Source organism: Haliaeetus leucocephalus, unplaced genomic scaffold, assembly GCF_000737465.1.
Source record: "Haliaeetus leucocephalus isolate CR32 unplaced genomic scaffold, Haliaeetus_leucocephalus-4.0 Scaffold678, whole genome shotgun sequence".
Classification (NCBI taxonomy): Eukaryota; Metazoa; Chordata; class Aves; order Accipitriformes; family Accipitridae; genus Haliaeetus; species Haliaeetus leucocephalus.
Window position 1 is genome coordinate 3427083 of NW_010973114.1, and position 27265 is coordinate 3454347.

General features: G+C 39.6%; 1 protein-coding gene across 2 annotated transcripts in view; it reads right to left on the reverse strand.

Moving 5' to 3' along the window:
* Positions 1-4374: 4374 nt before the first annotated feature.
* Positions 4375-27265, reverse strand: part of NIN (ninein (GSK3B interacting protein)) — a 55295-nt gene continuing 32404 nt past the window's right edge. The window contains exons 15-29 of one of the 2 annotated variants that reach the window (XM_010579773.1): positions 26626-27152; positions 23805-25880; positions 22493-22618; positions 21792-21861; positions 20608-20823; positions 20130-20243; positions 18920-19042; positions 18266-18379; positions 17408-17554; positions 16106-16285; positions 15419-15568; positions 14860-14958; positions 11019-11210; positions 5602-5715; positions 4375-4584 (exon numbers count right to left, since the gene is read on the reverse strand). In XM_010579773.1, the coding sequence (XP_010578075.1) occupies positions 4375-4584; positions 5602-5715; positions 11019-11210; positions 14860-14958; positions 15419-15568; positions 16106-16285; positions 17408-17554; positions 18266-18379; positions 18920-19042; positions 20130-20243; positions 20608-20823; positions 21792-21861; positions 22493-22618; positions 23805-25880; positions 26626-27152 (4458 nt within the window). Of the gene's footprint in view, positions 4585-5601; positions 5716-7994; positions 8058-11018; positions 11211-14859; positions 14959-15418; positions 15569-16105; positions 16286-17407; positions 17555-18265; positions 18380-18919; positions 19043-20129; positions 20244-20607; positions 20824-21791; positions 21862-22492; positions 22619-23804; positions 25881-26625; positions 27153-27265 lie in introns of those variants that run through there. The other variant, XM_010579774.1, reaches the window with a different exon arrangement.

A 27265-nucleotide genomic window follows, 5' to 3' on the forward strand; every position in this document is an offset into this window, starting at 1 on the left:
GGGGGGGGAGCGGCGGGGGGGGGGTGAGGGAGAAAAATGGCGGGAAAGGAGCCGCCTCAGGGCCTGTCCGCGCAACGGGACAGGGATCCCGTGGGCACCGCCGGCAGGGAATGGCGGGCTGCCGGCCGACGGCTTCTCCTCCCCGGTGGGACCCCTCACCCCGCTGGGGAGGACTACCGCTGCCTCGCTGGCGGGGGAAGCACAGGCCCCCGGAGGAGCTCAGTGACTGAGGGACGGTGCTCCCGCGGTATCCGCTGCCCTGCCTTCCACCCCGGTTACCGAAGGAGTAAGTTTTAAGAAGGTTAATCCGGAAAGGCGTACAGAAAGCACTCGGTATTTTCCATATAAAGGTGAAGAATAGGCGCGCCACTTCAGTCGAGGGCAGGGTGTGCTTGAAAATAAGCTCAGAGGCGTGCTCAGTGCCTGTCAGTTTTTTACACCTTAATTTTATACCTTCATAATGGAAGAAGCTACTTTTAGTAGTTGCCCAACTGTCTTTTTTAGTACTGTAGCTTTGTGTATGCATTTGACGAGTTTGCAGATAATACCTGAAGTACCTACAACTTCACGGGAAGATACAGAAATACTTTCAAAAAAAGACACAAGTAGGGATCATATGGTAATTTTTTTTTTAATATTCATTATAAATAATGTGTAAGTTGGTTCATCTTTCAGTTTTACATGATGTTGTAAGGACAATATATTACACCGAAACAAAACAAACTCAACAGAAAAAAAATAACACAGTTGTTTTCTTTTATACAGAAGTCATTTGTCATGAAATGACAGCATCTGACACTAAACAGGAGACTTAACAGGTAAATGATGGAAAACCTGAGAAACAGTGATGTCATTTGCTGAAAGTAAACGGAAGGATTTTACTCTTGATAGATCCAGCCTGTCCCCTGCTCTACCTTAGATATAATCTGACTAAGATCAAATATGTTACAATCCTTTTTTTTTTCCAGTCAGAATTCAAAGAATGCAAATTTCCTTGTATTTAAAGTAGCAATTGGAGAATGTGCAACAATGTATACTTTTAAATCGTTCTAAATTGACAAGTAGCACTTCAACTGTGTGAATTTAGTACACAAAAATTTAACTTGGGGTCTCTCCTCTTCCAAAACTCCTAACCCATGATATCTATGTGCCTTTATTTTCACAGTGATTCATAAAGCAAGAGTTCAAAAGATTTAAAACACCTTCTGGTAATCAAGTAGTTAATATCTTAATTGGCAAGGCCTGTTGTATGAATGAGGCCTAGAAATTCAGTGACTTTTGACTGGTACAATACCATTAAATACTTTGGTATCTTTAAAATGCCTATACTGCATAGGAGACACATTCATGCACAAAAGACCACTAATGCTTAATAACTTACATGTTTATATGCTTATTTTCAGTAGCCTGGACTTTGTAAAGCTAGCTGCTTATCTTCTGAGCTGACACAATGAACCAATAAGCAATATGACGCTTGTTTGTAAGCAGCACTACCTTTCTCTCTGTTCCCTCCATTTGGGAAGGGATTGTCCTGAAGTGTCCTGTAGCAACAAAAAGTACAGTACAGAAAGGCTCTAGAGTATGTAATTACAAAAGGCACTTCTGAGAATGAATTCACACAAGTATTCCAGTGAAATTGGAGTTTTGTCTAAAAAGTGTTTACCAAACATTTTCCTCCTCCTCCTCTCTCCTGTGGTTAGGTTAGTTTTTTGAAGCTAAGTGAAAGAAAAATAGAGCAAGGTAGGATAGGGTGAAAATGGGAGAAGTCAAAGTCCCTTTTCTCTGTTTCTCCCTTCTGTGCCAACATCTGGGCTCCCTTTTTGGTACTGTGCTCTAGAAATTTGTGTATGTTTGGTTTATAAAAGCCCGGTAACTACCAGGAGATTAAAAGAACTAGTTAAGTAGTCTAGCCTTTAAAATTGAATAATGTGAAATTAATTGCACAATAGTTTTAAGTGAAGTACTCATTCCCTCTGTTCAGCATTCAGACTTTGGTCACAGACTGAGCATTAGAAGTAAACCTAGGTCAAGACATGAAGTAGTGTTAAAGTGTGCTAGCTAATAATATTTTTCGAAATATAGTTCTGATCATCTGAACCTCATTTACATTGTTTCCTAGAAGTATTCTGAAACTTTGCTAATTTCCGTAGCATAGGCAAGGTTTTAGGGTGTGCTCAATTACCATATTGCTAACACACAGCCCTGGTACCCACACACAGAGAGTTATTATACCCAATACCACTTACTGATTAATACTAAATGAAACCAGATCTCACTACTGCAAATTTTTAAAAGCTCTGATTTATCAGTGCAGTTTGTCAGTTTGACACATTTCAAGTTTGTGAAAAGAATTTTTGCAGCCTCTGAATGACAGGGTATGTAAATCCCTGAATTTGAGATGACTTAGAGAAATGCCTAGTATGGGCATTTAGAATAGCATAGCAGTGAAATAAGTTATAAGGACTTTGTGATACCCCAGCATACTCTTCTTACATGAGCGTATTTCCATTTCCACTATATTGCCCACATAAAGCCACAGAGGAGGAGGAGGAGAGGCGGTCATACCCTGTATATCTAGCTCAGTCCCTCAACCCTCCAAAATTGTCAAGTAACCATGTAGACACAGATAGCATCCCCTACAGCCACATGCTAATCAGTACTGAGTGAAAGTAATTTTCCATGGGTTACTCCACAGCTTGTAGGCAGTATTATCCCAGTTTCTGCGGGACTTTTGGCTCATGACAAATGCTGTCAGACTTGTCACTTTGCTAGTGGTCTCCGAGACAAAACATGTCACCGTCTTCCTCTGCATTCTCAATTCACGTATATTCAGAGAGGTCCAGTTTCAAGTATTGCCAGTATGGCCCCATTCACCAGTTTTATTTACATTGTTTAAATGTGTCTTACTGGTCTGATGGAGGCAAGGCAGTTGTAGGGCATTTTAACTATTTGCAGTAATGGGTTATATACAAGCATTTGAGCATGCAAACTCGTATTCAGCTGCTTCTGTATCAGACCCCTCTCAGTCTTGAAGGTGTTCCCAGAGAACTTGCATTTCCCCAGCCTCATTGACTCATCAAACAGGAGGTATTACCTGTCATTACAAACCTTGATGCTCTTCAACCTTCATGACTACAGCACTTCAGAGTGTTGGTCTAGGAGTACTAAGGTAAAATTTGGTTTATCTTGCTTTTCCTACTGCATATTTATCTTCATCTATTGACATTAATATCCACATTTATAATGTTGAAGGAAGCTAATTTAGGCTGTTATTCCCTGAGTTCTTCATATTCACATTGAATATGTTTCTTCACAATTAATTACAAACTTAGATTCTGTACTAGGATCTACTACAAAAAGACAGGCCTTTCCAAATTATCGCTCAGGTCAAAACGAACACTGTGTTAATGGCAGAGGTCCATGTTTGTGAGGCCTAACAACAGGATTTCACTGATTAAATCATTCAAGTCACTCTCTTCATTCTTCTGCCAGTTGTTTAATAATCATACTCCACTGCTTTACTGAATGTACAAATTATATAAACAAAACTCACATCTTCACTTCTGTTTAGTGACCCTTCCTTTCTTTAGTATAACTTATTTCCACATATAAAAAAAATTAAGGCCTCTACAATTTTTAAGTTGTCTGGAAGCACAGCTTAAAAAAAAAAAAAAAAAATAGTAGTAGTCTTTACTTGCCAGCTGGGAAATTTCTTCAGATGAAATACTGTTACACTTAGTGGGAGGCAGTAGTCTATTTACATATTTTTAAGAAAACTTTTTTTCTGAGCTATGCAGAGAAACAGCCGTGAAGACTAACCCAGAAGCCTAATGCGTAAGGTGGAGCATGTTGCTTTACAGAAACCAGAATCAGTTTGCAGAACACAAACCGTAGCAGGAAAGTCTTGCTTTCAATAGCAATTATACTGACGGTGTTGAAGACTGACCTGTCAACATTATTAGGTTTGGACCATGAAGTATTCTAGAAAGCCAAAAATACTTCAAAGTTTGAATTTACTAATGCAAGTTTCCATTAGACCTTGGCTTCAATCTAGGTAAGACTAATTGATTCAGGACAGTAAATTCAGAGTTTATATTTTAAATTAAAACCAAAGTATCAAAATAAGTTAACCTAGAAAAACATGTCTTTTTTTACATAGTGAAGATTACTTTTAGGCAAAACTTAGCAGAAAAACAGTCTGGGAATAAACAAAAGTTCTCTTTTGGCAGTGTCCAGTTTGGGATTTAGCTCTGTCCTCTCCTTGGAGGCATCTGTTAACTAAAATTCATCAATACAAAAAGGCAACACAGTGAAAAGCTGAAATATTAACATTTCAGTAAAGTGCACGGGACTGTGGCATGCTTAATGGCTTTGCTATGACCTTATCTCGGATGCTGAGTTAAATGATGGGGATGCCAGGTTCTTTACTATTCTATTGAGGTTGGCGATTTTTTCTTCTAGTAAATAGTTTTTCCTTTCAGCAGTTTTCTGCCGCTGTTCTGTCATCTCCAAAGCCTTCAGCAGTTGTGCATTCTCAACATAGAGATCCTTGACCATTGCATCTGCTTTAGTGTTCTTGGAAAGCTGAATTGTGAATAGCAGATAATTACTCAGCAAATTAAAAGCAAAATAAAAATAATTAAAAGCAAGAACAGTGCTGGGAAAGTAGGTGAATGTGTTTATTGTACCTCAAATACCAAAGACAACCCACCCATTCACCTTATTTTTCTTTGTTAAAAGCCTATATGCTTGTGGAGTCTTAATAGATACTACGACTATTTTGAAACTGGAAAGACTTTTTAAGGAGATCAGACAGATGATAGAGGGCTTCAAATAAATCTTGTCAGATAAATACTGCTTTATAGCATTTGTCCTCTAAGGATAAGCCTAGTTCACAAGAGGATCCACAAGCCCAGTGATCCCACAGAGATACTTCCTACAAGGTTTGGACCACCAGCTCCTCCTATAAAACTGAGGAGAGCAGCCTAGCGCTTGTCTATGTGATTTTGGGAACGGCCCTTTGGCAGGAGACCCTATCAATATAGCACTTCCTTAACACAAAAGAGAAGACTGTACCTCACTAGAAAACAGATACTGTTATCATGTCACACCTGTCTAAGTGTTCAAAAGCCACCTTTTCCTACACTGTTGAGGACTTCTGAAGAAGGCAGACCAGGGCAAGCACAAAGACCCCAAAACCATGTCAAGCAAAGGTTGTGTTGGGGCAGGGGGCATCAAGAAAGCAACAACTGTACAGTAATCCTGTCTGTACTCTTCAGGAAATTCTTTTTCCTCCTTTTCTAAGCAACTTTTCCAGTTAGGATACTTGGCCAGAATTTGATGTTTGTTTCCTGACTTTAAATGCATCAGCATGCCAAACAAGCATAGCTTTTAGGAAATTAATGAGTAGGGGATTTAGTCCCCAATTTGGAGTTTCAGGAATTTGGGGGCAAATATGCTGTACTTTAGCTCAGAAGCATTAAACTAAAAGGAAAGCACCTTTAACTTTATTCTAAGCAAGAATGGTTTGGCAGCTTTTGCCCACTTAGTTGTTTACAGAAGTAATGGGAACTATTTGAGGAAGAGAGTAAGAATGCTTACTTGTTCTTTCAGCTGATTTACTTTATCTTGGAGAAGCCTCTTCACAAGCCTTAGTTTCTGCTCAACATCCATCATACGTTCTTCCATCATTTTTAGAAGCTGCTCATGACCCCCCTGGAAAGCAACATTTGTGTGAGAATCAGTTAACAAAAATCAGTTCACATTCACCAGTCTCCTTTTTTCAGTTTATGCTTAAGAAAATAGCTGGCACTCCACATTTGAGTCTATTTTAAAGAGTCAACTGAAATAATGAAGCATTCACAGAAGCAAGATGTTATGGCAACACTTAAAGGGCACTCATAGCATGGCACTCGTTTTCCAAGTCTAAGTTACACTTGAGATTACCAGATCTAAGAAAAATTGAGGTAAAATTCTAAATTCTGTCTTGACTGTGATAGTCAGATCTGGATGGTCCCTTTTTCTTGTTCTTAGGTGCTGCCATATTTCTGTTGAATGTGGCAAACAAAATACTAATCAAAATCTTAACAATTTTAGAAAAAAAAAAAATTCAGATCAAGTCATAAGGGCATGTTAGTTTGACAGTAAAACTCTCCCATGCCAAAGTCCCCTTGCAATTGAGTAATATCCTAAAAGAGCAATTTGGGTTTTTTACTCTTTTTTTTTTTTTTTTTTTTAAAAAAGAGTAGTTAACCAAATGTTTCCAAACAGTAACTCTAAAATAGTTTTGCTCTTTTTCTTCAGTGAGGTAACAAACAGTCTAACTAAAAGCAGAGTAGCTCAGTGTCATGAGAGCACCCGTTACACCAATGGTTTAGTGAAATTTTCCCAAATAAATTAGAAACATGAGAAACTACAAGAAAGTTTGTATTTGGGAACTTTAGACAGTGACTACAGGGAAAGGGATTCTTTATTTTAATGTTAGCTTGTTACTCTAATTCCAGGAAGTCATCTGATATGATTAACTTTGAGAAAGCACTAACCTTCTCCCCAAAACAAAATACCTTCAAAACCAAAGTATGTTCACAAATGTGGGGGATGATAAATGAAAAACTGAGGGAGGAGGGTTTCAGGTAGTTAGTTGCTCATCTAAACCACTGCAGAAAGATCCTCTTAGGGGATTGACTGAAGTCCATTCAACATGTTATTTGTAACACCAGAAACGCCTTAGTCTATGTATGACTTTATATGGCCACTTAGCTTGTGAAAAAAAAAATTTGAAAAAAGTTACATTAGAGTTATATAGAAAGCAGTTTTACAGTATTGCTGGACTGGATATTTTTCCAGATTAAAAAAGGTACTACTAAGCAGAACTTGCAGGGGACTTTCTAGCCAAGTTATCTTAAGCTATCTTTTGTAATTTGATTGGAATTCAAAAACATGGCTGACTATTACACATCATAGTGTTTGCAGGAGCCTTGAGTGAGTAGTTAAGTGGAAACTAAGAATTACAGTGGTCTCAATACCTGTGATCCCCATTTTTTGGCTTAAAGCTGATTTGAGAATGTTCTGTCTAACTTAATATTATTTCATGTTTAATGGGAGAAGCCAGCTCAAGCATTAGCTTTAAGGTCATTAGAAAGACAGGAGGAAAAAAAAAAATCCTTGAAAGCAAACAGCTGACATGGTTCATGGCACCTAACGAGAAAAATCATAGGCCTTAAAGAGGTGTTTTTCTGACCTCTTAAAGTATTAAAAATCTAGTTTAATCTAGTAATTTGAGACAAAAGAAAAACCACCAATGAATGTTATCCAAGAAACAAGTGTGTTAATAATTTTCCCTTTTCTGGCACTGCCTTTTTACTTTACAGCCACAGCAGTAGAATATGCCCACGTACTATGTGAATTCTTAAATGTGCAGGTACATCTGCTGAAGAGAAGCAAAGTGTACTTAAGTACATCCCCTGTTACAAGGCTTTCCCAGAAGTCCTGATATGACAATCCTCAGTATCAAAGACATATTTTGTCTAAAATTTATTAATTCTTGTTCATAAAGCTGAAACTATTGATACTATTAAGACAAGAGACATTATGTTTAAAAAAAAATTTTATTTTTCATTTACATCAAAAAAAGTCATCTTTCCCTGTTAAAAAGTTTATACATCTTATACAAAAATGCAGTATAAATACCCCAGATTTTCTTCAAATCTCATATAAAATTAGTACCATTTGAGAAAAATAGTCTCTTTCCACACTGAACAACTCCACATTTTAAATAACATAAATAAAAAGTATTTGTAACAAATTAAAAAAGACAGCTTATGAACTTTCACAAAATAGCTTCTAGACAAATAAATAGGAAATAACACTGTGGAGACTTTTTTTTTTTAAAAAAACACAAAATAATTTGATCCTCAAGTTTCTCAGCTTATGCCAGTTCGTGTGTTTGTGTGTGTTTATCATGGTAAGGAATGAGATCATAAGCAGCCAAGCTGTCAGAGGTGCCCGATCCTCCGGTAGGAATCTGCATGCACTGCTCGCTGCTCCGGTAGCAAGGCCTAGAGAAAGAAGGCAAGTGGGATACTTCACCCTGATATCCAGATTTTCTTTTAAATACGTATGTATACTTAGTTAAAGCAAACCACCAATACAAGCGAAGCAAGCAACACAAGACAAACAAAAACACACACAGAAGAAAACATGCAGAGTATCACATATTGTATTTCTCTAAATACTAGTATTAGCACTACACATATGCAATTGAGGAGATATTCAGGATGCATTTTCTAGATGTAAGGACTCTTCATATGTCTCATCCCTGGTTTTGAGGGATTTAAAAAGATCAGTGGCAGTGATTAACTGCAATTAGCAAAGCAGTTAAGTTTCTTAGAGGAAATTATCTGCCACTATATATATATCTGTATGTATAATCTCACAGATTGCCAAATAGCATTTGTGAAAACTGTAGTCCAACTGACCTCCTTTGAAAACTTATTTGCATTTCTATTTTAAACCTAGTTGTAAGTCTTTTCCTGAGACAGGTGAAACAGCTGTTGGTCAGAGGTGATTTGAATTTTGAAATAAAGAGCTGAAGAAAGGGGAAGTTGAGCAACTCTTACTCTGAACAAAAATATTGGTTAGCAGAGGTTCTAAGAGAACTTAGGAAAAGATGGGGTCATTAACAGTCTCCCAAATCTAGTTATCGAGTAAGGATATGAGAACAGGTGCAGCAATTGCTACTGTGCAGCAGGTAAGAATCACAGCACTAGACACAGCAGGAACAGTCATTTGGAATTCAGAAGAGTCCAGACAGGTTAACACAGCAGAAAAGGCTCAGGAGTTTTAATTTAGTGAAATTTAAACATGACAGTAGCCTTTGGAAGACAGTAGCTCAAGACCAACTGTAAAATGAATAAGAACACAGATCACCATAGCCATGATCAAAAGGCAATGAAAATTGCAAAGCGTGATGAACACAAAATAATTCCAAAAAGGAGTGGGATAACTTTGGATACCTTATTACACAGAAGGACTCGGGATCTAAGAAAGCTGCAAGGTGCAAAGCAGCAGCAGCAAAACTAGGTGATTAAATTTACACAGAAAGCATGGAGATAACCTGACATTGTACTCACTGGTGAAAAGATGATGAAGAGGGATTAGGATGCAAGTTTTCAAGATGCTAAAGGGGACATTAAAATGGACATAAGCTCAACTAAATGTTAACCCTAGAAATCAGGACGATGAAGAAAAAATCAACAGTGAGAATTAAAGCACAGTGTGCTTACAGAAATGTCAAAGTTGAGACAAACTAAAACAAATTTGGCCTTGTTTATAGTTGTAGAATGCATGTGTTTAATAATTATTTTAGAAAGTTAGCTAGTAAAGCCCATGAAAAAAGCCATAGGGGATGTTATAAACCAGAATATCCATTCACTTTAGGCAAAAAAAAAAAAAAAAATCAACAGAAAAGAAAGTAATATGATTATGTGCATTAGTGCATTGACAGCAAATATTTGCAAAGCCTCTCTGAAAGTATGTTTAAATTCATGAAGCTTTCCAGAATAAAAGCTTTTACAGGAAATGTAGAAGTGATTTATCTGTAGAACTACAAGTTCCAGGATGTGACTAGTTTGCAAATTGTTTCTCAGGCTTTCAAAGGCAAAATTACAAAGTCATCACTCCTAATGCAATACACAGCACATTCATTTGCAGATGCTACTGCTGTAATATGGCTTTTATTGATTTCAAAATTAAACTGCACTCTCTACTTTCCATTGTATGTGACCAAGTACATTAGCCTGTGGTAATGCACTTCTATCAGGACTCAGCTGAAAGGGAAAGAACCTTACAATTGATTTATTTTTACTTATCCTATATTATTTGCTGTTAAGTTCTTTTGGTGGGGGAACTTTTTGATTTTATGCCTTTCTTAAAAAAGAATCCTTACTCCAAGTTTTGGAAACTTTAGAAACTGTTACTGCATATGCTCTCTCTCCATAACACCTTTTTCCGAATACTCTATTAACACGTTGAGAGGTTTTTGAGCTTCGAAGTCTTGGTCTTATTATTGTTTTTTTTAAACTGTAACTGCAAGCTGTTTGAAATGTAAAGGGTTTTTTTTTTTTTTCTGCTAACAGATTAATAAAAGCGTTAGCATTTTATCTAAGTTATTTAGAGCTTTATCTTTTCTCATAAGATAAAGTTGTAATATTATTTTAAGACCTCTGGCCTGAGCCAAAGCTTTAGAGGTTGAGAGATTCGGTTACTTTTTGACGATGAGAGTCATTTGGCAAGCTTAGTCCCCGAACTTAATTTTTATATGGGAGATGCAGACTTTTCTACCTATTGCCTATCATTCAGTTTCAGTGTTGTTTTGGTTTTTTTGGCATGTAAAAGTGACTCTGCCCAATGTGTGCAATGGATGTAGTCTTCCTTGGAATTAAATTGTTTTTCCTCAGAAATGCCAATGTTGAAGTTTCTACATAATGGTAGCAGTGTTCTCCAAACAATGTCTTGTCTTATGGCCAAATAATGAAGGTAGGCTGACCTTATAAAAAGGATTTATTTGTTTGTATTCTGCTCAACTACAGCTGACAGAACTCCATGTGACAGCAACAGCCCAAACTAGTATTTTGTGTGTGATGGGTATGTGCTTGTGCAATATGTAGCGTAGTGTATTTTTTTAAAACAATAGTTCCAGACATGGACATTAGGTAAAGAAAACAAAACCAAAAAACCCTCCTATAAACACTTACTGCACATTGATCAGAAGGAGAAAAGCCAGTTGAATGTGGATGGGAGTGGTTTTTTATTTCACAAAGATTAAGAGGACTTATGACTCAAGCTAAATACGCTAAATAACAAAGCTTTGTTTTGTACATATCTTTGATAGAATTAATTTTAATTTTAAGTTTTGAACTGGCATAAACAGAGAACGGATCTCATCAGAATTGAAAAAACAAGAAAACTAACCAGATATCCTTTTAAAGTTGTAACCTGCAGAGTAATGAGAGCTTTACCTGTTGCATGTTTGTTTCAGAGGGTCTACTTTCAAGTTCTTCCTGAAGACGTTGACTCCTCCTCTCTGCTTGTAGTAGCTGGTGTTGGAGCTGCAGGAACTGTTCCTTGGGCACCATAGCACAGCCTTGCTGCTGGAGCTCCCGGGAGTGCGGTGATTGGCTACGCATCACACTGGCACTTGAGTGGAGCATCTGAAGAGTAAAGTAAATCAGCCATCAGGAGAAAGCAGCACTGCCATTCATACAAGATACCTTTTGGTGATGCGCTAGACACCAGGTTACTCTTGAACAATTTCTTGTACGCAAGAGAAACTAGCCTGAACTCAGTAACAGAAGCTACATAGACAACTTTTCTCTTTCCAATGCAAAAAGATGCATCTTTACCTGCAGTTCTGAAGTCTAAAGGAACCTGAGCTTTGATTTGTAATTTCAGGCCTGAATTATAAAGTCACTGACTTTCTGATGAAATCCTGTCAAAGTTAAATGGGCCTGTGGTGAGCTTTAACTTAACAGTCCTTTTTAATTTAAACCTTGAACTCAGCAGCTCTTCTAAAAATAGTATCCACTTACAAAGAAAAGCACTAGCATGAAGCAGGCTGAAGAAGTTGTCCATCAGTACTGCTTATTTCTAGTCTTTAATCTAGGATGGAGAGAGAACATTCGCAAAAGCAAAACAAATTTTCGATGTAATGTATGATGACTTAAGTAATTCGATGCCAGCTGCTATATTACATTCAGAATTCAGTATTTAGAATCCCATATATCTGTCTTCATGTTCACTACCAGCTATAGAAATTTTAAACACATTTTATAATTTTCATTTCGAGACATGCCACAAGCAGAGTTTGATGGCAAGTCTGGAGCCCTCCTGAGTGTCTGTGCTGCATAAGCAAAAGTATACAAAGAGGGGTCCTTGAGATATGTAGTAATCTGAAGTAGTTTAATTCCAAATTTAAGTCTTGCTTTCATTAAAAAAAGGTTACCAAATGCATCAGCAAGTCTATGTAATGTACAGGTAGTACATACCAACAAACAGCTTGTGGCTAACAGTTGTCCTTTGTGAAGTTACACTACCAGAGGAGTCTTTTAGTTGATAAACCTAGGTGTCTCATGTGGGACAAAAGGATTGCATTCCTAATAGTCCTTGCTACAGCAAAAAGAGCACCTCAGAACAGACTTGTCCCAAGTGTTTTAGCTTCCCCACATCATTTAAGTGCTGCTCCCAAGCAGTGCTATGACAGTTACTGGGTGAAGGTGGCTAGAAAAGAGGCATTTCTGGCATTGCCTTACTACGGTAGCATTCCAACCACAAGAGTCCAAGTTCAATAAACTGGCCCAGCATTAGATGAACTTTTAGACAATATTGAGAGCTAAGATACTCACATGAAACAATTTAGCATTTTTCTAGACTAAAGTAAAATGCAGGTAAGACTAGATCACAGTTGTAATAGTTTATAATACTAAAAAAAGACCACAACTGTACAGTAAAAATGCCCAATGTTTCAGACAAGCTGATCTGCAGCTTCAATTTGCATAAGATGAGTAATTTCTTCCCATAAAGTTCAGTTGACCACATAATAAAATTCTCACCCTTTATCTCAAAACCATTACTCTGTTCCCATAGGAAGAGGCATTTAGGATCATGTTAGTGATTTTAATTTTCCTTCCACAAGTGGTAGGATTAAGGCCTCAATTCTTAATCGTACTTCAGTTATTGAGTTCATCTACAACATAAACAACTATAAGCATTTTCCATAATGGTGCATGTCTTCTGGCATCTGTACATCTCTGCTGGCCCAGGTAAACAGAAAATAGGTTTATGAGTACTTTAAAATAAAACTATTTGTATTTTTTTAAGCTATCAGAAGGTTCTTTTTTATCAACTTGTCTGTAAAGGAGCTATTCTTTTACTGACAATATAAACACTGAAAATAATGAGCTTTTGATGGAATTTGTTTAGTGTTTCCTGTAATGTTGTGAAGCACATGAGTATGAAATGAAAGAGCTGAAGAAACAGTCAATTAATGTTAACAGCATCTTAAAAATAAATACCAATTGCATGGTTAATGAAAACAATATAGTCTTGCTGTATTCATCTGTGGAAGAAAGTGGAACAATCATGAACTTGCTAAACTATTAGGGATGACACTGAGTGTGATCACGTATCGGTTAATATTAAGGAAACATTTGACAGTCTGGTGAAAAGCATGCAGATATCAGAGGTAAATACGCAAACACCTTCAAGCCTCACAGTCAATAGGTTAGAAGGAAAGGGTTGAGCCACTTTTCATTTTCTTACGATCAGTTTAATTCTTACGCAATTGGTAATTTCTCTCCATTTTCATGGCAATGCCTTAGAAGCATGCAACTTCATGGTGTACAGAATCAAATTGCATGATATACTAGCCACAAAGAAGTTAGTGCAGCTGTCAAAGTAAAAATTTTACATTAAAATGAATAGTGGCTTCTTTACTTAAAAGATGCATGAAATTAAAAAAAAAAATCCATAAAAGAAAGAAATGTTTTCTCCATGCTATGGTAGTACATTGAAAACGATTGCTCTACCTTCGCACACTATTTCAGAAAGAGAACTGCACCCTTCTCTGCTAGTTCCAACCACTGAGTTCTAGACAGGTTAGCCACGAACAAAAGGAGAACAGGCACAAAAGAGAAAGTTAGAAGTCATAAAGTGCTACGTGAATGTTATACACACCTGCTGGGAAAATGTTATCAGGAGTAACAAGAGTCCTGCATGTTTGAAATACAAATTTTAGGAGAAAACACAGTTCCATGCTTGGTGTTTACACTAAAGGGTTTAACAGCGTTTGGAACTTTCCCAGAGCTTAATTAAGACTATATAAATAAAAGGGCAGGGCATATAAACAGTCTTTTCAGTAATTTGTCAAAAGCTCATCTTTTCTAATCAAGTTTTTACAATTTTACAACTAATTACATAGTAGATTCAGCATAACATGTTTCCCATTTGCTCTCTTGATGAAAAACATGAAGTCCTTTAATAAACAGTGTTGTAAAAGCCTCATCTAGCAGATGCTTTGGTTTATGGAACAAGTCAAAATTGTGGTGGTTTTGGTTTGTTTGTTTTTTTTTTTTAATATAATATTATGTTTTAAACTGAAGTTCAGGACCTCAAGTTTAGGCAAGACGGCTGAGAGACAACTCTGAGGTCTAGCCTGACCTTAAGGGATACACTCACTTAATATAGTTAAGCTTGCCCGTTCCTGTAAGCAAGGACACCTAAGAATTATGCAGTTTTCATAACATCCAGCATGATCTGTCTCCAGCAGTATTGAACAACCATCCACATTTACAGCAGGCTTTGGAAGAATCTCAACTGAAGTTTTCACTCATGCCTTTAGATTAACAGCAAGTTGTGTAAATAGTTATTCTATCATGATCTAGATACAATAGCAAGGCTTAAATTCAGCAAATTATTCCCATAGTAAATAAGAACAGGTTTCTACATTAAGAGCAGCATTATGCAAATATTAGTGAGGAAAACTTGAGGTTACATGTTTTCGGAAAGAAGAGGAAAGTGTTAGCCTTGCCTCAAGTACAGTAACAAATTTCTTTGCTATTTGATTTTATATCCAAAGCCTTATGTGAGTTATGATAAACCACAACGTGCTTCAGAGAAGCGTGTTTGTTACACTAACATCTTGATCATGAAAGATGAGATTAGGCATTAAGGGAGATTAATTCTCGTTTCAATTTTCTCTGTACCTATACATCTAGAAGTTGTTTTTAAATAAATTCATGGATTCAGTGAGATAGTGATAAAGCCCCACACTATTCAGTACAGTCAACACTGATTGACAAGTACCTCCATTAACTGATCATCCAGTTTGACTTGCTTTTTTCTTAGCCCTTCATTTTCTGAGTTGGTTTCCAGTTCACGTTCAAGAGAATTCATCTGACTGATCTATTAAAGACAAGAAGTTTCCTTAGAAAGATTAAAAGACATAAGTATTTGGACAAGCGTAAGGCTTTGCTGAAAGCGATGTCTAAGACACAAGTTTCAAAGATGTCTGACACAAGTTTCAAAGAATAGGCAGGGTAACTAATTTTTAATTTAAGAGTGGTAATGCTAGCATACAAGTGCTGTGTATGGCAGAGCACTTGAGCAGGCTGTGTTTTGTTTATGGTTCCCATTTCTACCACTGAACTGTTCGTACAGACTAGAAGTCCTGCAGCACATTGGCACAGACTTCCACCCTGCACGCTCTGCTGAAGCACAGAAGACAGTCAGTTCCTTCAGACAGGGATTCGTAAGAGAAAGAATGCAAAGCTCAGAGTAGAAGAAGAAAATTACAGCTTACCACATTAGCTCTTAGAGGGGGAAAGTACTGCATTGAGTCACGTATTTACCATCTAAAACTAACCTTCCTGTTTGCAGATGACAATTCCTTCTGAAGCTGTTCACACTCTCTCTTCAAGCTTAATTTCTCTTGTTCTATGGCTTTGACGATACCTGACTGGCTTTGATGCTTTTGGTGCTTTAGGGAAAGGATAGTAGATTCCAGCTGTCGGATCTAGAGAGACCAGAGATGAACAAGTGAGGAAAGATGTTCTGGACCATTCAAAAAAATCAAATTGCATCTACTTCATCTAAAATACCAAGTTACCAATTGATTTCAGACTCATAGCAGATTCTGGTGTATTTTTGAAATTTTAGCTTCGAGCAAAAAGTCTTTCCCTTCCTCTTCCCCACAATCTGCCTAATAACTGTGAGCCAAGAAACTGGACATAAAAAATGCTCGGAATATTACGAAGTTTTTACGAAAGAAAAAAAATGGAAGGGTGTTAACTGAAAGTCAGACCAGAATCTTAGACAAGAGTTATCAGGATTTTCTTTTAAAAAGAGCTGTTTGAAACATAAGACTGTCTGCACACTTAGCGCATATATGAAGGAAAACTGTTCCATTTTGCATTCTTTCTGCAAATGTTTCTACTCAAAACTAACGAGCAACATTCCTCTCCTGTATTACCCACTGCAAAAGAAGAACCATTACGTTTTGCCTAGCAGGCAGGGACCGCTTCTGTGATCTGTCACAGCTTGCTCAGGTTACCTTCTCCCTGGAGTGAGCCAGGTCTGTCTTAGCGCTCTGGACTTCTCTCTGCAGCCTCTCATTCTCCTGCCTGAGCAGCTGCTGCTCCTGTTGCGTCAACTGGTCCAGTTCATCCCAGTGTAGCTGCCTGTGTTGGTCCTGCAGCCCTGAGGAAGGCACAGCCCGTTCTAGAACCCGATTCTTAAGACAGACAGAATTGCAGGGTTAGGCCTTAAACAAAGAAGCAGACATTTTCTCTATTCAGGTGGGTTTTAAGTAGGCTTTCAGTAACTGCAGACTCTAAAATCGCAGGATTCCCACCTTCCTCCCAGCCTACACACTGTTTTCCACTAAGAGACCCAACATGCTAATCACAGTGCAAACCCAAAGTGCTTCCCTTCGCTAAAATCATAGATAATAGCTGCGCGCCAGAATGGTTGATATGAGCGCACAGAGTTCAACAGCACAAAAAAGCAATTTGTGCTCCATTTCACAGCCTCATCAAGCAAATAATAGAACTCAGTATTATATATTATTCAGTAATAGCTGTAATTTAGTTCCTGTTGTACGATTCTGAGACAGCCTCTTTTCCATGTGGACATTAAATATTCCTTAATTACATGGCAAACAAGCCAAATTACTAACTGAATTCATAATACCAATCCCAAGACTGCTGTCTACAACCTCCTTCAGTTACAGTTCCTCATCAGTTAAGAGAGGCTGATATAATACTGTGCCTTTCAAAACCAAGTCGGACTGAAAATTAGATCCCCCTGTCAATTACGAGTTTGACTGTTAATACATTTATAGATTTGATGGGTGTAAATTCATACATTCTCCACAGATTTTTTTATTCCCCCCCAACAAAAGATTTCTTTCAGGGAAGAATGGAGACTCAGGAGATGGACTGACCATTGCCTGTCCTCACATTCAAAAATTAAAATAAGTTTTTGAAAAGTAAGTTTACAATCTGCACATTCTATACAATCCAACAAGACTAATTATAGTTAACTATTTTAAAATTGAAAACTACTAAATACAGAAAACATCATTAAAATAGGGCTTTTTTTGTAGCCACCTCCTTTCAGCTTTTTTTTTTTAAATTATTAGCTTTATGTCACTTGTTTAAAAAAAATAATATCAATAGCTGCATAACTCAGTCTGCTTGCTCAAGCCTGCAGCACTATTTGTGTCTTTTTAATGGACAAGCCAACCTAAAGAAATAAGTTGGCTACACCAGCAGGCTACAGAAGAGCAGCGGCTAGCGTCCCTAAACCCTGGCACTCAAAGCTGACTGACTTTGAGGCACGTGAAGTCCATTACCTTTTCATTGGCATTCTGCAGTTGCTTGTGCAAAGACATCACTTCTTGTTTAAGAGTTTCCTTCTCCTGTTGCGTCACCCGTAAGTCTGACTTTAGTCGGGACATTTGAAGGTTGGTGTTTTGCAGCGTTTCATCGAGACTCTGAACCTGTAACGAGCAGGAACAGAGCTTGGCATTTGCTGGACCAAGATTTCTTGTAAGCTTGGTCTGCTAGGATGTGTACGCACCACATCTCACACATATTTTAGGATCTCTGATGGAAGGAGTGAATAAGTTATAATGCTGACGTTAAAAAACGCTAAATGATTTTCTGACTTTCTGTTCCAAATTAGTAGCCATCCACTTTGAATACAGCCACAACACTGCATTCAACAGAGACACATTTTCCAGCCCCGAATACATATTGCAGTATGCTGGGAAGAGAAGATTTCTCTTGAATTATTTATTTTTCCTGGCAGCCCGCGGCCAACAAGAAACCCCAAGTGTAATCAGCCAAGCAGATAGCCATTCGTTCCCCTCCCCTGCCTGGCGAGCCACTGCCAGGAGAGCAGAGAGCAACAGCAGGGTCTCTCTGCAATATTTTAGGAATAACTGGGCAGAATGAATTGGCAAAAGGAACTCGGCTGCAGATGCAAAACAACACAGATTATTCGCAGGGAAGAAAGTACCTCATTGCATTTAACAAGTTTCCTCTTGTTCTTTAAGAAGGTCACTTTGAAAGCCCATCAAAGCGGCCATTCTTAGCTGCATGACAGCTTTGCACACATGAGAAGAGGGCTGTTTTTTTATGAAAAAAGCACTACAAGAGACTAAAAAAATGCTTTTGATCCAGGGCTATAACAAACCCCACCATTATACCTTCTCTTGCGAGACCGAGAGCTGTGTTTTCAGTGTCTGACTCTGCTGTTCCCAGGACTTCTGCTCCTGCTTCAAGCTGCCAATTGCATTCTCTAAGCAGCTTACTTTAGCTACCTGAAATAAGATTACATCGGTAAGCCTGACTCGTTCAGGATTTTCTTTAACTCTATTTGACTTTAAGAGTTAAGCTAGAGGGAGTTACAGCTACGCAAAGAAAATGCAGGAGAGCAAAAAGCCCCTCAGCTCCCAGCCCCAATCTCCACACAACGGGATCATTATTTATAGCATGCATACTAGTTACTCTGCTCGAGTTCAGAGTTACAGTACATTAGAGTTGCAATAAAAGTGCAAGAACACTGTCTTCCTTGTCCTGCTGCTATATTTATATCCAGGCCTCTGTTCCTTGCAATGTTTGGAATTTTCTGCATAATCAAATTACAGTAAAGCTGTGCTCCAGAATTTAAGCTTTCTCTTTAAGACCAGCTAGGAAAAAAGGCAGTGGCAATTAAGCCTTTATCTGGCTTGAAGGTAGGAAAAAACCCCAAACAACAAACCAATGTAGTTTTACAGTTAAGGGTGATACAGATAACGTAAGAGTTTTAACAGCCCGTTACAGCAGGTAGGTAGTGATGTGGATTTGCTGCTCTTTCTTACCTTATCAATACATCTGTTTAATTCCTCACTCAGGGCTTCTTTTTCTTTCTGCAGCTTTTCATTTTTAGTAACTAAGCTCGAAACTTCATTTTGAAGGTCAGAGAGATCAGCACATCTGGGCAGCTGTGGAAAACAACCCCTCACAGTCACATTTCTGTGCTGTTTCAGAATTTTGCATGCAAGTGTTACACAAAGCTTTCTCTTCTGCTCCCGGCCGAGCGTCCCACTCCGGATAGAGCGGACGAGAGGAGCGTACTCCAGTTTGGTACGAAAGACCACACGAGTATCGTTCATATGACCCAAGGCATCCTTCCTGCCACAGCAGTGCTGAGGATTCCTAATGGCCCTGTGATCCCTTGGATTCGCTTTAGGGCTGGGCTTTCTCTGCCTCTTCTGTGAAAGGGGAAAAATTACTGTACTGCTGACTTCTGATCCTTTTCCCCTTTGACACAGTGCTTTAGCTTAACACTCTGCCTTCTCCTCTGCTGTTCTGTCTTTGCTCAATCTTCTGTCTTTAATTACACTCAAATCACAATCCACTCTTTACTGAATAAGCCTCATCTGCTTTTGCTTTTTAAGACCATTATCTATCCTAAGCATTGGGTGCATCAAATGAGTGCTTTACGCTGTAAAGAAAATTACTTTGTGGAACCCTAATCAGGAGAGCTAAACTAATTTGTAGCCTTCATTATCTATGTTTATTAGCATATATTTACAGCCAATTGAACCACGCTTATACAGGCAACAACCAAGCCCTCCAGGCAATTATCCTCCGAAGTTGTGAGACATCTCCAGATGGGTTTAGCAACAGGAATTCTCCAAGAGGACATGCTGGAAGAGACCAGTCCTTAAATGGAGCTACATGGGTATTACCAGTTACACAGGAAAACGTTCCCCTGCCTATCCTGTCTGCACAAACTAGAAAAGCCCTGTCTGTTCCTTGTTTAGAGCTTTAAATCTTTGTCTTCACTGTCAAAGTCTGTCTTTGTAGATCCACTACTCCGGAAGACCTTTTGGCAAAAGCTAAGTTAAACCAACCTTATTTGAACAATTGTGCATTGTGCCCAGAGACTGCTTCAGGAGGATTTATATTCCCCTACTGTTCTGACCTTTCTTTAAAGAAATTAACTATTTCCAACTCGGGCAAGAGAGCAGGGCACAGTAAGAGACAGCCAGCATTATCTGATGGCACTCAAATAGGACACCATACCGGTTTTGTCTTCTCAAGTTCCTGCTTGAGGATGTGGTTCTCCTGCTCCAATATATGAGCTTGAACCTTCATTTTTGACAGCTCCATCTCCAAGGAAGACACCATATTTGATGACTGCAAAAAAGAAAAGACTCAGATTTCAACTTAGGAGACTCGCAAAGTAACAAAGATTAACCAGAGGATGCTGCAGCCAGTGACATGGGTTACAGCTGGGATGGCACTGGACTGAACAGAACAGGCATGCTGGAAGATGCAGGTAAATATTGAGCATCACTAAGCTCCACGTTCAAGACAAACCTACACAGTTCTACCTCCCTGCTTTTGGTTGCTGCCATGCTTACCTTCCACCCCACTGCCACATGCGTATACGTTTGCAGCTAGTACTTAGGGAAGTTCAGCTTTGAAAGACCACCACAGCACCTCTCCATTCCTAAAAGTTCAATTGTTTCATACCGTTAGAGACAGCATAATCCCGTACCTTTACTTTGGAGTTTTCCAGTTCCTCTTTCAGTACCAGTCTCTCCTTTTCCCATTCTTCCAGAGTACATTTTCCCACTTCCCTTTCCTTTTGCTTGAGCACCTTCGCCAGCTGTTGATTAAGATCCTGCACATCTGCTTGATTTTTGGAGTTCCTCTGGCTAAGTTCTGTATTTTCAGAGTCCAGCTGCTGGTTCCTGGTCTTCAGATCTGCTACCTGAATCAGGACAGCAGTGTCAGTCATGACTGCTTTTACACTGGGGATGAGATTTTTTTTAAAACATTTCCTTTCTATTGAGATGATTAAAAAACCTGACAAGTGTCACTCCAATTCAATGGTGACTCTGAGCAGCAGGGCACAGCTGCTAACTGTGCTCTGTGTCAGTCATGACCCCAGTAGCACTGCTTGCTTTATTTCCCTATAGCTGTTTAACTTGCTCCATGTCCTAATTTTAGGGTGGAACCATATTTAGGAGTAGGAATCCTCCTGATGGCCTGTTGCATGCACGGTCAGTCTCACAAACTGTTAATTTCTCATAATTGGCCTCAATTATAGCAGTTACGATATCAGTCATCTGGCACGCCACTCTGTTCCTCCTTCCCTTTGCCATGCTGATGTATATTTTGAGGGTTTATGCTGGTGAGCTAGTAGATTATTCTGAGCAAGTAGAATTTTAGTAAACAATACTAAGAGGGACATGAATGTAAGAGCTACTTAAACCTTCTACTTTGCCTAGCATAACAAACCACCCTTAAAATAAAAGTAGCAGTCTCATGGATACAAGCAAAGGGTCACAGCTGGCAGCATTCCTAGACCCCGCTAGCTGGGAAATAAGTAGAGGCTGAGTCACATAACCTCTATTTCCCATGGGCTGCTGCAGAGCATTACCCACAAAGACTACAAAAAGAAGATTTTTAACTTTATATTTTTATTAAATACACTGTCCAAGCTGACTATGGAAAGTGGTCTCAAGTCTGTAAGCTAGATAGTTACCGTAGCGTTACAGTTGTCTTCTGATCAGGTCAAACAAGCCTCATATCAGTCCCAAACAGTTAATGAGAACAGTTATCAAAAAGTTTAAATGTATATAATGGTAATTTTCTACTGCCTTTTTGACTGTCTAAGGAACAGCTTTTACACGGTGATGATTTCTGCAGAGAAGGTTATGGGCTCAGTCCATATACCTGCTTTTTCAGGTTGTCAACCATCTTCTGTACAGCCACTTTCTCCTTTCTCACAGCCTCTATCTTTTGCCTAAGGAAAAATGAAAGCTCATTAACATTAGGGTCACTTCTTAATATACACGCCTACAAGAATGGGCTGGTTTTTGAATGGTAATTCTGGATATTTATTTATTGCTTAGCATCACTGTTTTGCATAGGCTTGGCAAGCACTCAGTTCCGCAAAGTACCCCGTATGTAGTTCTTTTCCAGAAGGGAAGAATCCTCCCGGGATCACGGATAGTTATCTACTTGCAAAAGACCAAATCACTGAAACGCTCTGCCACACTGTACATCTTCCTGCCTTTCCTAAGGCTACCCCAGCCCAGCAAGCTCTGCCTTTGCTGAAGCAAGAAGAATTGCATCAGGTCAGCTCGTCAGTAGGTCCCGTGTTTGTATGTGTTACTGGGTCATCTGAACTCCTACAGTTCAGCCCCTGCTTTGGCTCTAGGAACGGGCAGGACAAGCTGGGGCAGGTGGAAAGGATGAGGAATAGACCGTCAGGCAGCTGGATTTCCAATGGCACCATGAAACAAGCCCGTTTCAAATTTTGCAGAATATCTAACAGATGAAGGAGCTTCGAGAGAAGGGATGTAAGCATTGTGTCTGCACCGCAGCAAGAGCCTGAAGGCATAGACATGGTACATGCCCCATTGAATTCTTACCACATTTCTTCTCGGGATCCATTTAGCTCCCTCAGTTTCAGGCTGGAAGCACTACCTTCCTCATTTAATAAAGTCACTTCATTTTTCAGAATAGCATTTTCTTCTCTGAGCTTCTCGGCTTCACATCTGTGGCAGAGAGATGAGACAAGTGAAAACTGTTTCTGTATACCATCTAGGCCCACCGGGAGAAAAATTCCTAAAGGCCTAAGCTACCTGTAATATTTCAAGACAAAGCTACAATTGACTCATTTTCCGTATGAATGGTATATGGATTTTACATTTCATTTAGTCAGAGTGCTTCCCAGATCACTGAAAAAGGGGCTTTTGTGCATGTTTCTGTACAGCTAGTTAATTAAAATTTAAGATACCTAGTAAAAGTTTCACGCTAATGTTGTACTATACCTTTCAGTCCTTAAGTTACAAATAACATAACGTTAAACAGCTTAACACCACAGAAGGCAGACTGCAAGGAGAGCAAGCTGTTTCTAGAGCCCAGTATGCTGGGAACAGCAGCGCTGGAAAGTGCCTTTCCTGTCCTGAGGCGACCGTAAAGAAAGAACTTAGCCATGGTGTAATACCTGAAAGAACAATTTCCTGCAGGAAGCTGGTGCTGAACAATAATTAAGCCACTTGGAGCCACTTTATGGCCTCCAAAAAAATCCTTGCTGAAATACGGCAGTTAAAAACAAGCAGGTAAAACCTATTATATTCTCTGTGTTATAATAGTATTTACTGTATCACACACCTGATGGATTCCTAACACTAAGTGCTCCTGCTGAGAAAGTTACCATAATTCTCTAGTATTAACTTAAACATTGAGAAAAATGGAAGTGCTTTTAACGTTCCAAGTAACATTCAGTACTAGAAAGGAGTAAACAGAGTGAAGAAGGATATTAGTAAAAGCTAAAAGCATTCTGGAAGTGTTACCATAGTATTTCGGACATTAAAATACAGGGGTTGCTGATGTACCATTAACTACACACTGCGAAGGTGACTACGTCCACAGACAGAACAGCTGGCAGGTTGCTCCTGTTTTACCATTCATGTTAGGTCATGGTCAGAGAAGAGTAAGTCACACACATTTATTTCAACCGTCGTTATCCACGATTAAACAGCCTGCTTGCTAGTAGTTAGAGTCCAAGGCACTGTTCTCTAATCAAAGTTAAACTACAGTGGTTAATGCAGCAACCATACAGCAGGCAGGCAGGTGGCTATGAAGCGATGAGTGGGACGCTAGGTTAGTTTCTAAGCAGCATATTTGATTACTGTGGGGCCGGCACGTTTCCCACAAAGTTTTGCAAGCGTACGTTACCTCAGAAGATCAACTTTTTGCTGCAGCTCAGCGCACGTGCTTTGTAAGCCGTGCATCACTGTATTCCTCTCCTCCCTCTCTTCGTGGAAATGCACGTCGTTTGGGTTAACCAGAGCAGCAGCTTTCTCCTTCAGCTTTCTGTTGGGCTCTTGCAGCTCCCTCTTTTCTGCCGACCCTTCTTTCACCGTGCCGTCGCTTTGGGCACATGTGCCTTGCTGACCTGTAAACGCGGCAGCACGTTCTTCCAGCTTCCCAAGCTGGCATCGCAGTCTTAACTTGTCACGGTGTGCCTCTGCGTTGCCTTGTGCATCTTGTTCTTGGACATCTTCCCATTCTTTGACTTTCTGGAGGAGCTGTGTGTTTTCCTCTCTGAGCTTAACACTTGCCATTTTACTTTCTTCTAGTTTGCAATGAAGGCTTCTCAGCTTCTGCAGGTTGTCTTCTAGCACTTTATTTTTTTCAACTAACTTGATCATTTCGCATTTCAGATCCTCGTTTTCTACCTGAATTTCTTCTTGTAGTGACAGAAGTTCAGCCTGTGCCATTGATCTGTCTTCTAACTCTTTGACCCTTTTCCAGAGCTGAGCTATTACACCTTTCAGGTCACCATTTGTTGACCCAGGAGCATGGTCAAGCTGGAGAGAGGCTTCACGCAGTTCTTCAGCCTTCTCAAGCTCAACCTGCAGCTTCAAAGCATCGGAAACAAACCCTTTATTTTGGGGAGTTATTCTGTGATTTGGCAGACGAACCTTCTGCTGTTTAACATCGTCGTGTAGCGTTTTTGGTCTGGGAACTCTCTCAAGGGTTTTCTCAAGATCTCTCTTTTTTTGCAGCAGAGGCACATGAGAAAGCAGCTCTTGATTCTTGTCACAATCCCAATTGCCATCAGCTTCCAGTGCTGCTTTACTTCCTTGCGTCCGACACACCTGCACCTCGAGTGCACGGCCACCTGCTCCGGCTTTCACACATGCCTTCTCCAAATCTGAATCAATCTCGGTCATTTCTTCCAGGTCTGTACTATCAGCCTCCAAAAGCGGAGGGACATTTGAATCTGTTCCCTTGTCTGCATCTTTACCATCCCAGGGCAACCCTTCAAAAATGGGATCTATTTCATCTGGCAGCTGAGACCGTTCCGAGCCGGAGTCGGAGCAGCCGGTGCTGGGAGGTGGCGCGGGATCCCGCTCCGCAGCCTGCAACCTGTGCCGCAGCCTGACTATCTCAGTGGCCATTCTGACATTTTCCTTCACGGCTTGCTCGTGCACTTTCTGCAGATTTAAGAGGACAGCTGCATCATCTCCCAGGGGCGCCATCCCAGAGAAAGAAGCAATTTTGCTCTTTGCTTTGGCATACTCATTTTCGAGGACCCTATAATGATTTTGTAGGGCGGAAAAACTATGGGTCTCCCACTGCAATTTCTGTATTTTCCCTTGAAGGTTTGAGATTTCCAAACTCATCTCAGCCTTTTCCGTTTCTGCTCTTACACAAATGTCTTTGTTTAAACTCTCCAAAGCAAGAAGTTTGGAATTGAGGTCTTCTTTCTCTTGCTTATATTCACTGTCAAGTCTCTCCAGCTTTTGCCTAACCAGCTCCCCATTTTCCTCCACCACGCATATACGCTCATCTTTGTTCTTGAGCTCTTTTTCGTGGTCATTTTGGAGTTGTGTTATTTTATCGTTCAGCTTTTTCTCTTGCTTCTCCGCAGCATTCCTCAGGTCTTGCAGCTCCTTCTGAAGCTGCTCTCTCTCGCACACAAGCTTGTTCACTTCTTCCTTGAAGTTTTTCTCCAGGAGATCTTTCTCCTGGGTCAGGGCAGAAGAAATGGCCTTTTCATTTGCCAGACTTTCCTTCAGTTGCTCGTGAGCTTCAGCAACCTCCTGAGCAATTTCATCCTTTTCAAACTCCCACTGAGATTTCTCCTCTCTTTGCTGTTCAGCAAGTTCATGCAACTCTCGCTGGTAACGTCCTTCCAGATTTTGGATCTTTTCTTCATATTTATTCACAAGTGTTTGTGTGTCGACAGAAAACTGAGTTTCTGCATGAGATGCTCTTCTGTTATAGTCACTTTCCATTTTTTTCCTAAACATGGTTAACATAATATATTACTAAACTCTGGGCTAACTCAAAGAGATTCAAATGGCTTTTTAGGCTGAAAAAAGCTGAAAAATTACTTTTTCACCAAGTTTTAGATGAAGTACTATTTGACAGGTGTTTCCGAGAGCCAAAGTTAAATTTGAGGCAATTTGTTGAAACTTCAAAAATAAAAATCTAATTGCCTTGGAAAAGCATAACTCATGAAAAGTCCTCAGAAAAGGTTTCCTGTACAATGTATGCCCTTCTATACTTTTGATCAGATTTGTGGGGGCAGATGTTCTTACCCCCATCTCTCCCTGTCACCCCAGGACAGTTTCAGTTTCTTTTGACACTCAATCTTGGCTAAATGCATTTACCAGCCAGTAACTTCTTCAGAAAAGAACAACTCCGAAAAGCCAAATGCTTTAAAAGGACAAAGCAGGGATTTGTAAAAGCACAGGGATCCTGAACAGAGCTCAAGCTAATCACATCTGGTTATGCTTTAACACTATTCTTGCCTCTGGGCGAGCTAAAAATCAATATAAATATCTGCTTGAGAAAGGCCAGAAGAAAAAAACAACCCTGGATAGCAGCCCAGCATTCGGGAATAAAACAGGTAACAGCACCGCACAGTTAATACACTTGCGTTACGCATCAGGAATCATTTCTGCACTAGGTTGACCTTGGTCACCACGCCAAGCCATCGAGGCCAGCGTACACCAGTACCGTCCCCGCCAGCGGCGACACTCACCTTTCCTCCTCCAGGTCCTGCTCGTGCTTCCGCAGCAGCTCTTGCTGGAGCTCCTCCTTCTCCAGGGCATGCACCTCTGCCATCCTCTTCAGCTGCTCATGAAAGCCGCGTTCCAGCTCTCCCTTCTCTTCCTGCAGTGTCTGCACCAAAACTCTCATCTTTTCTTCCACCCAGACACCATTTTGAATCAGTTCTTCCCGTTCCTGACTAAACTTCTCGTTTACCTGCTCCAGTCTGGCTCTAACGTCTTCTTCGTGCTCCTGCCTCAACAGTTCTTGCAGATTGGCTTTTTCCTCATCAAAACGCATTTGTAATTTGTTTTTCTCATCATTATATTTACAGTCAAGCTTTCCTTGCTGTTCTCTGAGCGCTGCTGCCTCTCCTTGCAGTTCTGTAATTTGATTTTTAAGGCCAGTTATTTGCTTTTCCATGACATGCATCTCTTCGGTGTACTTCTTCCTCATATCCTCTTGCTCCTTCTCACAGTGGATTTTTGTCTCATCTAGCTGCTTTTCGTAATGGCTCACCTACAAAAAGGAAAACAGATTGGATTGGTTCATTTTCTACAGAGATGTTTTCTCAGTGTTTCTGTATTAAATATTTCCATATATTCTACAGAATATTTTGATTTACACAGTAG